The 15,592-nt window shown below is 43.4% G+C and overlaps 1 protein-coding gene across 2 annotated transcripts in view; it reads right to left on the bottom strand.

Annotated features, from left to right (window-relative positions):
• LOC106601826 (brain-specific angiogenesis inhibitor 1-associated protein 2-like protein 1) overlaps positions 1 to 15,592 on the bottom strand; it is a 69,715-nt gene that overhangs the window by 36,678 nt on the left and 17,445 nt on the right. Inside the window, exons 4-5 of one of the 2 annotated variants that reach the window (XM_045719965.1) lie at positions 4,769 to 4,830; positions 2,128 to 2,199 (exon numbers count right to left, since the gene is read on the bottom strand). In XM_045719965.1, the coding sequence (XP_045575921.1) occupies positions 2,128 to 2,199; positions 4,769 to 4,830 (134 nt within the window). The remainder of the gene's footprint in view (positions 1 to 2,127; positions 2,200 to 4,768; positions 4,831 to 15,592) is intronic. The other variant, XM_045719966.1, reaches the window with a different exon arrangement.

Here is a 15,592-nt window from a genome sequence, read left to right as displayed (position 1 = left end):
GGTCTTGTAGCCCATTCCAGCCTTGTGTAGGTCTACAATCTTGTCCCTGACATCCTTGGAGAGCTCTTTGGTCTTGGCCATGGTGGAGAGTTTGGAATCTGATTGATTGATTGCTTCTGTGGACAGGTGTCTTTTTTACAGGTAACAAGCTGCAGTTAGAAGCACTCCCTTTAAGAGTGTGCTCCTAATCTCAGCTCGTTACCTGTATAAAAGACACCTGGGAGCCAGAAATCTTTCTGATTGAGAGGGGGTTAAATACTTATTTCCCTCATTAAAATACAAATCAATTTATAACATTTTTGACATTCGTTTTTCTGGATTTTTTGTTGTTATTCTGTCTCTCACTGTTCAAATAAACCTACCATTAAAATTATAGACTGATCCTTTCTTTATCAGTGGGCAAACGTACAAAATCAGCAGGGGATCAAATACTTTTTCCCCCCCACTGTATTAAAGTGCTTTGTTTTTAGTTTCATTGATTCAATGGTAATTAGCCTTAAATGCTATGTTTTATTATAGGCATTAGTAGAAAGGGTGGACACAGAGATTAAACCCTAGTCTCTGGTGGGGAGAGATGTACATGTGCCATATGCTGTGAGCGTTACCACTCAACCACGGCTCTGAACGGCATAAGTCATTGTTGTATGTTTATCCTATTCCCTTTATAGTGAACTTACTACTTTTGGGCCCTGGTGAAAAGTAGTCCCCTATAAAGGGAATAGGGTGCCATTTGGGATGCAGACAGTGTGTTCACTGCGGTGTAGGTAGTCAGTAGACAGGATTCTGTGATGTAGGTAGGCAGTAGACAGGATTCTGTGATGTAGGTAGGCAGTAGACAGGATTCTGTGATGTAGGTAGGCAGTAGACAGGATTCTGTGATGTAGGTAGGCAGTAGACAGAATTCTGTGATGTAGGTAGGCAGTAGACAGGATTCTGTGATGTAGGTAGGCAGTAGACAGGATTCTGTGGTCACTGATGTAGGTAGGCAGTAGACAGGATTCTGTGATGTAGGTAGGCAGTAGACAGGATTCTGTGGTCACTGTGATGTAAGGTAGGCAGTAGACAGGATTCTGTGGTCACTGTGATGTAAGGTAGGCAGTAGACACGATTCTGTGTTCACTGTGATGTAAGGTAGGCAGTAGACAGGATTCTGTGGTCACTGATGTAAGGTAGGCAGTAGACAGGATTCTGTGGTCACTGATGTAGGTAGACAGTAGACAGGATTCTGTGGTCACTGATGTAGGTAGACAGGATTCTGTGGTCACTGATGTAGGTAGACAGTAGACAGGATTCTGTGGTCACTGATGTAGGTAGGCAGTAGACAGGATTCTGTGATGTAGGTAGGCAGTAGACAGGATTCTGTGATGTAGGTAGGCAGTAGACAGGATTCTGTGATGTAGGTAGGCAGTAGACAGGATTCTGTGGTCACTGATGTAGGTAGGCAGTAGACAGGATTCTGTGGTCACTGATGTAGGTAGGCAGTAGACAGGATTCTGTGGCCACTGATGTAGGTAGACAGTAGACAGGATTCTGTGGCCACTGATGTAGGTAGACAGTAGACAGGATTCTGTGGTCACTGATGTAGGTAGACAGGATTCTGTGGTCACTGTGATGTAAGGTAGGCAGTAGACAGGATTCTGTGGTCACTGATGTAGGTAGACAGTAGACGGGATTCTGTGGTCACTGATGTAGGTAGACAGGATTCTGTGGTCACTGTGATGTAAGGTAGGCAGTAGACAGGATTCTGTGGTCACTGTGATGTAAGGTAGGCAGTAGACAGGATTCTGTGGTCACTGATGTAGGTAGACAGGATTCTGTAGTCACTGTGATGTAAGGTAGGCAGTAGACAGGATTCTGTGGTCACTGATGTAGACAGGATTCTGTGGTTACTGTGATGTAGGTAGGCAGTAAACAGGATTCCGTGGTCAGTGATGTAGACAGGATTCTGTGGTCACTGTGATGTAGGTAGGCAGTAGACAGGATTATGTGGTCACTGATGTAGGTAGGATCATAGTTCCAGTGATGAGGCATGGGGGGGCAGTTCTCATTGATATTCCCATGAGCAGGAGGGAAGGCCGTTTCCATAGAATCACATAAGCACACACATACATACAGTACAGTACTTACTGTCATGTATTTTACATCCATGTCTGTCTTCCTCTCCAATTCAGCTATTATCTCGCTGTGAAACCTCTTAAACTGCAGGTGAGGGGAAAGGGGGATGAGAGGGGGAGAGACGGTGAAGGGAGAAAGGAGGGGGGATGCACACTGATTAGAGAAGGGACTGTTATGATGGAGTGATGGAGATGCGTCAGTGGAAAACAGTAAAAAGAATGTTGGGAGGGATTTGAGAGCCATCCTTGAGTTGTGTAAGCAAAGGTGTTTGTTTGCACGGTTGTGTATGTGTGTGTGCCTGTGTGCAAGAAAGAGAAGAAAAGATTCAAGACTATATGAGTGAGTCATAGCCGAAACGTAATGCAGGGATCTCTCTCTCTAATCAGTATGAGGGGGAGCGCAGGCATCTCTTACATCACCGTGACCTTGTGGTGGCAAACCGACGCCCACTGGTGCCATTCGGTCAACGAAAACCCCACGTCCTCTCACGAAGAATTAGAGACTGTCCCTGCAACCCACGTCTTCTCAGTCCTCTCAAACAACAACCCTGTTAGCTGCTGCGTCAAATCTCTAGGTGCCTTAGTGCAGGGAATCCCAACTGGCGGCCCGTGGGCCGAATTTGGCCCGTGGTTGGTTTTATTTGGCCCGCCAAGTTCTTAAATATAAAATCAGCTCCACGTGATTTTAATTTGGGAAATCTGTTCCCAAGTATTCCCTCGCATAATAGAGAGCCACGTGATCATACACAAATGTAAGCAAGGTTTGAAATGATTATGTTTTAGTCCAATATTATATCGGTTTGGGCTTCTTGGGTCAATTTGCAGTCCACAAATGATTTGTAACTATGTAAAAAAATCTGCCCGTGGCTGGATCTAGTTAATGATCCCTCCTTTAGTTAAACTGCTCTGCCTTCCATAGACACACCATGCATGACAACGCCTCCTCCAAGCTCCAACTCTTTAATGGAATGAAGGAATTCATATTGTGACTCACACATAGTCAGCGGAGGCCTTGACTAAACTAAAGCTGCTCTCCGATACAGAGTGGAGCTAGGGAAGAGAACAACAGTGACTTCTGGGGACAGAACCAGGCAGATATAATTAGTAATTATATTTGTATGGATATAACGATAGGGAGAAGTAGTAGCTTTGTCGTCTCATGAACTGGTGTGCCAGTGTAGGTAACAGAGAAGGGAGCAGGGTTTGAATTACAGGGGTGTCACTGCCAAGGGGTGCTGCTGCCTCTACCACATGGGTATTGAGTGGGCAGACTGGACCCTCCCCCTATCGGTTAGGGTTAAGATTTGGGGAATCTGATCATAGATCTGTGGTAAGAGCAAGAAACATACAAACAGTGACAAAATGCTCTACCTCTCCCCCTGGTTAACCCTTCACCATGGTTGCCATGGGCTCCCTCCACAGTTAGGCAGGTTAAGAATCAATATACCAGTTGCCATGCATGACAACAGTAGTGTCAACACGCCCCAGAGGTTCTTGTTCCTCCAACATGAGCTCATATCTAGCACGTATTCATGACCTGATGACAGCACAGTCAAGTTTACATGCTTCCAACTTCTACCTTCTCAGATGAGAAGGTTCCTCAACATGCATACGTACAGGGTTAGGTAGGTTACTTTCTAAATGTAATCCGTTACAGTTACTAGTTACCAGTCCATGATTGTAATCATTAATGTAACTTTTGGACTACCCAAACTCAGTAAAGTAATCTGATTAGTTCCTTTTTGATTACTTTCCCCTTAAGAGGCATTAGAAGACCAAAAGGATCCATCAAACGCTTCTGGAGTATCATCATAGTGGTCTCTGACCTGTGGTCACTTTCTGAGGTGGAACAAACTGAAACTCCCTCCTGCTGAATTGAATGTCATTGAGAAAACAAAGGTGCCATAATGTATTTTTTCACAAACATCCTTTCTGAATTTAAAAGTCAATACAAGAAGTAATCATCTAGTTTTTCAAAAGTATCTGTAATCTGACTACAGGATTTTTTGCTGGTAATGTAATGGATTACAGTATTTTTGTAATCAGATTACAAGTAATTTATTACATGAATAAGTGTCTCCCTAACCTTGTATACTTATGATAAACATGTTTTATAGTTTGTAAAATAAGTTATTGTATGCAAACCATAACTACAGGCCTTGACAAGTGTGACTGTCATCAACAACAGTTCCCAGAGGCCCCGTCACAGGGCATGTTCAGACCTGCTCCCGTCCTATAAACAGGCTGTACCACAATAACCAAACAGGTGCAACTTTTCCTCTAGCTTGTTGTTTGTTTTCTCCTCATCATCTTTGCTTTTTCTGTCCCTTGATGTTTCATAGAAAGAGAAACACCATCCTATGATTACTAATAGAGAGAGTTGAAGAGGGGGAAAGAGAGATATTTGTGTTTGAGAGGAATTAAAAACGGTACATTGTGTTAAGCAGCAGAGAGAGAAAAAGAGAGGGAGAGGGAGAGAGAGAGAGGGCACACTGGGCGAGACAAGTCAGGGAATTAAACAATAGATGACGCAAACACTCATGTACACACACACACCTTGCAGAACGCCCCCCGCCCACACACACACACCTTGCAGAACACACACACACACACACACACACACACACACACACACACACACACACAGTACTCACATTCTCCTCTAGCTCAAGGTGAACTTTCCTGTGGACCTCGGATATCTCCATCAGCACAACGCCTGTGGCGAGAGAGAGACATGCACTGATTGGCTGCTTGGCTCGTGGGGGAAAACAAGATTAGGGTTTCGGTCAGATTCTCTACGCTTCTCCTGAAGTGTGCACTATTGGACACGATCTACCCTTCTCATGAAGTGTGCACTATTAGACACGATCTACCCTTCTCCTGAAGTGTGAACCATTAGATATGGACTGGTGGAAGGAATATGGTGGAAACTTGTTTACACCAATCCAATGCTTTTAAATGCATGTGGGGGAGTGTACACTTCTTCGTGAAGGGGTATCTGAACAGAACCCCCCAAAAGGGTTGTCCATACGATGTACATAGACTCAAATGGTTGCTTTCCTTCATGAAAGAGAAAAGACATACAGTACACATCCCTCTGACAAGTGCTGAACTGACAAAAAGGTGGGGAATGGAAACAATGTTGACAACGCCGACAGAACAGTGATTTATTTGTGAGATGCTGTCACATTCATTTATCATGTTCAGTAGGGCACACCGAAGCAATGTGTTGCCAATGGAAATCGGTGTCGTTATTGGACAAGCTCAGTTTGCATCTCCTACGGTTCAGTCCATTTCAACACGTTTTCTCCCTACTGAATACAACCCAGTATGGCTTTAATTCAGTTGTAAACTAAAATTGACCCTATTAATATTCGCTAACGTTGAGGAAACAGTGTGTCGTTACCACCTGCAGTTAGATAATCAAAAACAGCTCTAACTGCAGGGAACCAAAAACAATACTCTTTGCATGTTCCTCAACAGCCAATCAAAAATGGATTAAAACGTAATAACACCATAAAGCAACTGGAAATCGGAACACCCAATTCATGCAGGTAGCCTAGTGGTTAGAGTGTTGGGCCAGTAACTGAAAGGTTGCTGGATCGAATCCCCGAGCTGACAAGGTAAAAATCTGTCGTTCTGCACCTGAACAAGGCAGTTAACCCCCTGTTCCCCGGGTGCGGAAGACGTGGATGTCGATTAAGGCAGCCCCCCCGCACCTCTCTGATTCAGAGGGGTTAAATGCTGAAGACACATTTCAGTAGAATGTATTCAGTTGTACAACTGACCAGGTATCATCCCCCTTCCCTTTCCCTAATAAGGATCCAACCACATGGCACTTCTGAGTGATTATCACAATACGTGTTGCTAATAAACAGATGAAAGGATATTGTTTTACTGATGACTATCGTAACACGTTAAAACAAGTGACTCATCTTACGCAGTCTCACACAGAGAAACCTACAGTACCAGTCAAAAGTTTGGGCACCTACTCATTCATGGGTTTTTGTTTTATTTTGTACTATTTTCTACATTGTAGAATTATAGTGAAAACATCAAAACTGTGAAATAATCTATATGGAATCATGTAGTAACCAAAAAAGTGTTAAACAAATCAAAATATATTTGATATTCTTCAAAGTAGCCACCCTTTGTTTTGATCACAGCTTTACACACGGTTGGCATTCTCTCAATCAGCATTTAAATTAACAGGTGTGTCTTCTTAAAAGTTAATTTGTGGAATTTCTTTCCTTCCTAATGCGTTTGAGCCAATCAGTTGTGACAAGGTAGGGGTGGTATACAGAAAATAGCCCTATTTGGTAAAAGACCAAGTCCATATTATGTTAAGACATGAAGGTCAGTCAATCTGGAACATTAAGAACTTTGAAAGTTTCTTCAAGTGCAGTCGCAAAAACCATCAAGCGCTATGATGAAACTGCCTCTCATGTGGACCTCCACAGGAAAGGAAGACCCAGAGTTACCTCTGCTGCAGAGGATGAGTTCATTAGAATTAACTGCACCTCAGATTACAGCCCAAATAAATCCTTTACAGAGTTCAAGTAACAGACATCTCCACATCAACTGTTCAGAGAAGGCTGCGTGAATCAGGCCTTCATGGTCAAATTGCTGCAAAGAAACCACTACTAAAGGACACCAATAAGAAGAAGAAACTTGCTTGGGCCAAGAAACATGAGCAATGGACATTAGACCGGTGGAAATCTGTCCTTTGGTCTGATGAGTCCAAATTTGAGATTTTTGGTTCCAACCGCCGTGTCTTTGTGAGGCAGAGTAGGTGAACAGAAAAATATTTGTTTAACAGTTTTTTCATTACTACATGATTCCATATTTGTCATTTCATAGTTTTGATGTCTTCACTATTATTCTATGCTCAGTTGGTAGAGCATGGTGTTTGCAACGCCAGCATGGTGTGTGCAAAGACAGGGTTGTGGGTTTGATTCCCATGGGGGGCCAGTACAATTTTTTTTTTTAAAAGCATGTATTCACTACTGTAAGTCACTCTGGATAAGAGCGTCTGCTAAATGACTAACATTTCTTATTGGACAAGTCCAAGTATAGTCCCTCCTTGTTTCAGTGTGTTTTCTTCAGTTTGGTTCCTTTTTGAGCAGAAGCCAAGCTGGTCCTCCCTCTGATTAGGCCACCTCCTACTCTGTATGTCAGACTACACAGTAGGCTATATGATGTTAATCTGAGGAAAGCTTTGACTGTCTGTCTGGAGAGAGATTTTCCATTCCATGTCACCCCAGGCTATAGGCTGTCTGTCCCTCTTCTGTAGCACAGAGCTAGCAGAGAGACTACGTCAGAAAGCTCTGATCAAACAACACAAGAGAGTAGTTTAATAATACAAAACAATAGACAGAATGTTCCATACTGGGACACAATGGCAGGGGAGAGGAGAGAGGGCAGAAGTCGAGTGGTTCAGTGCATTAGTGATACACTATACAGGAAGAGAGCTTTAGTGTGGGACTGAACGAATGATGAACGAACTATACACTACTCATCCAGTATTTCCATATTATTCAACTGTGTTTGTTTACAACAGGCAGTGATGGCTCTGCTCTGAGAGAAATACCCAGAGAGGAAAGTGCTGTTGTGACAGTATGTGACTGATCATTGATCAAACAAACCCAACCCAGGCGTTTCTGGATGGTTTGACATGAAGCAAGCTTTGTTCACTTACTGTTGAACATTGCATAATGAAGGTTAGTATTGCTCAATGATTATATTGGATTAGTCATAATCACATGAACAGTCAAATGCATTTAATTTGAAAATCATTACACGGTCCAAGATAATACATGTGACTAAATGTCTCAATGTACCAACAATTAGTACACAGACTTATACATTTCATGAATGTTGTATTCACATGTTATGAATACATAAGCTGCTGTGATATGGTGGAACATACAAATAAATACTGTGTGATATGAGCCAGGGCCAGCTCCACTCTTTATTAACCCCTGGATTACAATAGCTAAACACTGCCCTAAGACACTTCCACTACCTGTCCCAGAGTGTGTCCTAAGACACTTCCACTCCCTGTCCCAGTGTGTACAAAGACACTCCCTGTCCCAGTGTGTACAAAGACACTCCCACTCCCTGTCCCAGTGTGTACAAAGACACTTCCACTCCCTGTCCCAGTGTGTACAAAGACACTTCCACTCCCTGTCCCAGTGTGTACATAGACACTTCCACTCCCTGTCCCAGTGTGTACAAAGACACTTCCACTCCCTGTCCCAGTGTGTGTACAAAGACACTTCCACTCCCTGTCCCAGTGTGTGTACAAAGACACTTCCACTCCCTGTCCCAGTGTGTGTACAAAGACACTTCCACTCCCTGTCCCAGTGTGTGTACAAAGACACTTCCACTCCCTGTCCCAGTGTGTGTACAAAGACACTTCCACTCCCTGTCCCAGTGTGTGTACAAAGACACTTCCACTCCCTGTCCCAGTGTGTGTACAAAGACACTTCCACTCCCTGTCCCAGTGTGTGTACAAAGACACTTCCACTCCCTGTCCCAGTGTGTGTACAAAGACACTTCCACTCCCTGTCCCAGTGTGTGTACAAAGACACTTCCACCCCCTGTCCCAGTGTGTGTACAAAGACACTTCCACCCCCTGTCCCAGTGTGTGTACAAAGACACTTCCACCCCCTGTCCCAGTGTGTGTACAAAGACACTTCCACTCCCTGTCCCAGTGTGTGTACAAAGACACTTCCACTCCCTGTCCCAGTGTGTGTCCAAAGACACTTCCACTCCCTGTCCCAGTGTGTGGCCTAAGACACTTCCACTCCCTGTCCCAGTGTGTGTCCTAAGACACTTCCACTCCCTGTCCCAGTGTGTGTCCTAAGACACTTCCACTCCCTGTCCCAGTGTGTGTACAAAGACACTTCCACTCCCTGTCCCAGTGTGTGTACAAAGACACTTCCACTCCCTGTCCCAGTGTGTGTACAAAGACACTTCCACTCCCTGTCCCAGTGTGTGTCCTAAGACACTTCCACTCCCTGTCCCAGTGTGTGTCCTAAGACACTTCCACTCCCTGTCCCAGTGTGTGTCCTAAGACACTTCCACTCCCTGTCCCAGAGTGAGTCCTAAGACACTTCCACTCCCTGTCCCAGAGTGAGTCCTAAGACACTTCCACGCCCTGTCCCACTGTGTGTCCTAAGCCACTCCACTCTACCTCTCCCGAGTCTCCCAGTCTCCAGCCCCACCCTGCCCTGTGGGCTGTGGCTGGCATACTCACCACAGTTCAAACAACATCGCTGACTAAAGGGCACCAGAACATCCTGGTAAATGTGTCCTTTGTCAGGACATGGAGGGAGAGAGAGAGGGAGAGAGGGAGGGAGTGGGGTAGATGAGACGGGAACAGATAGTGGGGTGGCACTAGGAGAAAAAGGAAGGAGAGATAGAGAGAGGGGCCTGTGCAGGGAGAGAGAAAGCTCTGTGAAAGAAGCCTGTGCATGGCACCATGTTCAGACCCCTGACCTACCATTCAACTTATCCCATTGTTAGTGTCACTTAAATCCAGATATCTCTCACCACAAAATAATTCACCAGTTAAAAAAGTAGCAAAGTATCCATTGACAACACAGCTCCTTCATCTCAGCTAAACTGCTGCTACAATACCTTGAAAATGTAGCTCGCAATGTCCTATTGATTACCACGTTGACTTTTTGTATAACTAAGTTTCAAGAAGGAGAATGTTTTGATGCTGATCCTAAAACTAAGTGGAGACTGGAAGGCATATATTTTGCAGTAACAACAACCCAACTAATAATGTGTTTATATGCAGTGCGTATGGACAGAATGTTGCCAAGCAACAAGGGTAGCACATGGGGATGTTTGAAACGTACTTCTCAGCCTTAAGTGTCCCGCTTGCGTCGCCTCATTACCTAGCCTTTGAGGTGGCGCAATCGGCTAAGATGCTGAAGGGAGGACGGTCATGTGGGCTAGCAAGACAGAAGTCCAGAGTTTGCGCCAGATATGAGCTGAAGGAAGGAAGTGGTACTCGCTAAGCAAGCAGTGTGACGTCCTTTACACAAGCATGGTCAATTGAGCGCAGTGTGAAGCACAACCCTGTGTAAATGGACAATAGCCTAGTAGAAATACTGCCAGTATTATCCAATGGTTTAACCCAATCAAACTAAAATAACCAATTGTTGTTAATGGTCCTGACTGACCCATGAGTATGGTCTGTCTGTGGTAGATGTGGTGTTGGGTTAATGGTTCTGACTGACCCATGAGTATGGTCTGTCTGTGGTAGATGTGGTGTTGGGTTAATGGTTCTGACTGACCCATGAGTATGGTCAGTCTGTGGTAGATGTGGTGTTGGGTTAATGGTTCTGACTGACCCATGAGTATGGTCTGTCTGTGGTAGATGTGGTGTTGGGTTAATGGTTCTGACTGACCCATGAGTATGGTCTGTCTGTGGTAGATGTGGTGTTGAGTTAATGGTTCTGACTGACCCATGAGTATGGTCAGTCTGTGGTAGATGTGGTGTTGGGTTAATGGTTCTGACTGACCCATGAGTATGGTCTGTCTGTGGTAGATGTGGTGGTAGACATGGTGGTGGGGCTTGGTGCTTTGAGCTCAGTAATACCTATTAAATAAGCAAAATCATGAATGGTACTAGGGATGTGACAAATGGGAAAATGTTCTTAACGTTCATCAGTTTCCCACATTAATTCACAGTGTAGCTGCGCTGCTGCCAACAACGGTTTGGGTCTCAAGGTGCGTCCCTTTGATGTTTAAGCATTGCACATGTTTTACCATTACTGTACCTCAATTCCACCTCGCAAAGTTGGCATTTCCTTATCATTTAACTTCTCAAAGTATTGCCATACAGGACTTGGCCACTGTAGCTGCATGGCGATGACCTGGTGGTGGAGAATAGACTCCCAAATAATTGATTCCTCGACTCCTTGTACGTCGACTTCTTTGAATAATGTGGCTTATACAGGTATATTTTATACTGACATTTCTGACCACTTTCCAATTGTCCACTTCTCTTTGGCAGATGGAAATGAACAGATGGAAATGATTAGTAGCATTAAATGTAGAGCATTTAACAAAAGTAGTTGTGAGCTCTTTAAGATGCTGATTGATGATATTTAATGGAACATTTTTTATAATCAGGCCGATGTGGAGTCTACTTACCAGACTTTTCTCATCTTTCAATTCTGTATTTCACCACTGCTTTCCCTTAGTTAAACGACGTAAGAAAGCAGCAGAATGGTTTTGGAAACCTTGGTTTACAACCGGTCTCAAAAAAAGTTGTATAAAAAGTTTCTCACAAATACCTCTCCCCTGAATTCTGCAAATTACAAAAAGAATAAAAACAACATGTACTCACCTACTTCAGATTTCCTCAATTTTTTATTTTTACTAACAAATTCCAAGAATCCTTACATAAAGCCAACATGGAAAGTCATCAACAGACTGTTGAATAAGAAAAAGGCATCTACAACCATCCCATCTCAATTTATTGTTGGAAATAAGACCTATAGTGATCCTGATGTTATTTCATGTGAATTGAATAACTTTTTTGTGAATGTGGGTTCCTCTCGGTCAAAGAAATTTGAGAAAACTGATGGCAATCCCTTGGATTACATTAAGGGACATTTCCCTTCTCTGCTTCAGTTTGATCCTCCTGATGTAATGGAGGTGATGGAGGTACAGTGCCTTGCAAAAGTATTCATCACCCTTGGCGTTTTTCCTGTTTTGTTACATTACAACCTGTAATTTAAATTGATTTTTATTTGGATTTCATGTAATGGACAACACAAAATAGTCCAAATTGGTGAAGTGAAAAAAAAAAAAAAAAAATTGTTTCAAAAAATTCAAAAAATAAAAAATTGGAAAGTGGTACGTGCATATGCCTTTGCTGTGAAGAACCTAAATAAGATCTGGTGCAACCAATTACCTTGGGAAGTCACATAATTAGTTAAAGTCCACCTGAGTGCAATCTAAGTGTCACATGATCTCAGTATATATACACACACCTGTTCCGAAAGGTCCCAGAGTCTGCAACACCACTAAGCAAGGGGTACCACCAAGCAAGAGACACCATGAAGACCAAGGAGCTCTCCAAACAGGTCAGGGAAAAGTTGTGGAGAATTACAAATCAGGGTCAGGTTATAAAAAAATATCCAAAACTTTGAACATCCCATGGAGCACCATTAAATCCATTATAATTTTTTTTTAAGAATATGGCACCACAACAAACCTGCCAAGAGAAGGCCGCCCACCAAAACTCACATACCAGGCAAGGAGGGCATTAATCAGAGAGGCAACAAAGAGACCAAAGATAACCGTGAAGGAGCTGCAAAGCTCCACAGAGGAGATTGGAGTATCTGTCCATAGGACCACTTTAAGCCGTACACTCCACAGAGCTGGGCTTTATGGAAGAGTGGCCAGAAAAAGCCATTGCTTAAATAAAAAATAAGCAAACACGTTTGCTTACGGAAGAAGGTACTCTGGTCAGATGAGACTAAAATTTAGCTTTTTGGCCATCAAGAAAAACACTGTCTGGCGCAATCCCAACACCTCTCATCACCCTGGGAACACCATCCCACAGTGAAGCATGGTGGTGGCAGCATCATGCTGTGGGGATGTTTTTCATCGGCAAGGACTGGGAAACTGGTCAGAATTGAAGGAATGATGGTGCTAAATACAGGGACATTTTTGATGGAAACCTGTTTCAGTCTTCCAGAGATTTGAGACTGGGACAGAGGTTCACCTTCCAGCAGGACATTTGACCCTAAGCATACTGCTAAAGCAACACTTGAGTAGTTTAAGGGGAAACATTTAAATGTCTTGGAATGGCCTAGTCAAAGCCCAGACCTCAATCCAATTGAGAATCTGTGATATGACTAAAAGATTGCTGTACACCAGCGGAACCAATCCAACTTGAAGGAGCTGGGACAATTTTGCCTTGAGGAATGGGCAAAAATCCCAGTGGCTAGATGTGCCAAGCTTATAGAGACATACAGTGGGGGGAAAAAAGTATTTGATCCCCTGCTGATTTTGTACGTTTGCCCACTGACAAAGAAAGGATCCAGAAAAACGCATGTCAAAAATGTTATGAATTGATTTGCATTTTAATGAGGGAAATAAGTATTTGACCCCCTCTCAATCAGAAAGATTTCGGGCTCCCAGGTGTCTTTTATACAGGTAACGAGCTGAGATTAGGAGCACAGTCTTAAAGGGAGTGCTCCTAACCGTAGCTTGTTACCTGTAAAAAAGACACCTGTCCACAGAAGCAATCAATCAATCAGATTCCAAACTCTCCACCATGGCCAAGACCAAAGAGCTCTCCAAGGAGGTCAGGGACAAGATTGTAGACCTACACAAGGCTGGAATGGGCTACAAGACCATCGCCAAGCAGCTTGGTGAGAAGGTGACAACAGTTGGTGCGATTATTCGCAAATGGAAGAAACACAAAAGAACTGTCAATATCCCTCGGCCTGGGGCTCCATGCAAGATCTCACCTCGTGGAGTTGCAATGATCATGAGAACGGTGAGGAATCAGCCCAGAACTACACGGGAGGATCTTGTCAATGATCTCAAGGCAGCTGGGACCATAGTCACCAAGAAAACAATTGGTAACACACTACGCCGTGAAGGACTGAAATCCTGCAGCACCTGCAAGGTCCCCCTGCTCAAGAATACATATACATGCCCGTCTGAAGTTTGCCAATGAACATCTGAATGATTCAGAGGACAACTGGTGAAAGTGTTGTGGTCAGATGAGACCAAAATGGAGCTCTTTGACATCAACTCAACTCACCGTGTTTGGAGGAGGAGGAATGCTGCCTATGACCCCCAAGAACACCATCTCCACCGTCAAACACGAAGGTAGAAACATTATGCTTTGGGGGTGTTTTTCTGCTAAGGGGACAGGACAACTTCACCGCATAAAAGGGACGATGGACGGGGCCATGTACCGTCAAATCTTGGGTGAGAACCTCCTTCCCTCAGCCAGGGCATTGAAAATGGGTTGTGGATGGGTATTCCAGCATGACAATGGCCCAAAACACACGGCCAAGGCAACAAAGGAGTGGCTCAAGAAGAAGCACATTAAGGTCCTGGAGTGGCCTAGCCAGTCTCCAGACCTTAATCCCATAGAAAATCTGTGGAGGGAGCTGAAGGTTCGAGATGCCAAACGTCAGCCTCGAAACCTTAATGACTTGGAGAACTGCAAAGAGGAGTGGGAAACGTCTGACCTCTGTGATTGCCAACAAGGGTTTTGCCACCAAGTACTAAGTTATGTTTTACAGAGGGGTCAAATACTTATTTCCGTCATTAAAATGCAAATCAATTTATAACATTTTTGACATGCGTTTTTCTGGATTTTTTTGTTGTTATTCTGTCTCTCACTGTTCAAATAAACCTACCATTAAAATTATAGACTGATCATTTCTTTGTAAGTGGGCAAACGTACAAAATCAGCAGGGGATCAAATACTTCCCCCCCCACTGTATATCTGAAGACCATCCAGTTCTATTTGCCATATGTTTAACTATGCTGTTTCACAAAAGTTCTGAACCTATATACATTTTACAGACTATATTTTACATTAGTTATCTTTGGTTTTTAGTCCCACTCAACACCTCCCATCTATCTCTGAACACCATCCATTTTCTATTTGCCATATATTTTTCAACTGTGCTGTGATGGTTCACAAAAGTTCTGAACCCTTCTATTCTCATAGTGTCTACAGATTGTAAATTAAGGACTTTTTTCCCCCTAAAAGTATTATATTATTAATCGATTGACTACGACTTTTCAAATCACCCAGTAGTGCACTTCTTTTCTTTGGTGCAAATAAATAAAACCTCAAACCTAAACCTTCCGGTGTCGACTCCCATTTCTGAGTATCAAGATTAGATTCCGCCAGGAATTTACTCCTAAGAGTCAGTATTTTTGGAATGCAGGAGACTGATTAGTTGCCATATTTCCGAACACTCGCATCTTTCATTGTGAGCTAACAAGGGACGGAGAGAGAGGGGAGGGGCACAGTATAGGCAGGTCGGCCACCAGGGAGACGGAGTCAGAACCGTGTACTAGGCCCATCTACAGTTGAAGTCGGAAGTTTACATACAGTTGTGGCCAACAATATTGGCACCCTTGCACGTTTTTCAAGTAACTCACAATTTTCCTAAAAATAAGTTGAAATTGAACAAAAGTAGTTGGTCTACACAATTCTTTATTTTACTGTTAATATTACAGAACCTTTGCTTTTGATTCCGAACTTAATATATCCATTTAAATCTGAAAATAAACAGGAATGGCAATGACAAAATTACTGACACCCTAGACTTAATATTTGGTAGCACTGCTTTTGGTCAAAATAACCGCAATCAAGCGCTTCCTATAACCATCAATGAGCTTCCTGCACCTCTGTACTGGTAGTTTGGCCCACTCCTCTTGTGCAAACTGCTCCAGTTCTCCCAGATTTT

Source organism: Salmo salar, chromosome ssa06 (genome assembly GCF_905237065.1).
Source record: "Salmo salar chromosome ssa06, Ssal_v3.1, whole genome shotgun sequence".
In the NCBI taxonomy this organism is placed as follows: domain Eukaryota; kingdom Metazoa; phylum Chordata; class Actinopteri; order Salmoniformes; family Salmonidae; genus Salmo; species Salmo salar.
Note: the sequence above shows the minus strand (reverse complement) of the source record. Positions and strands in the feature narration are given on the sequence as shown.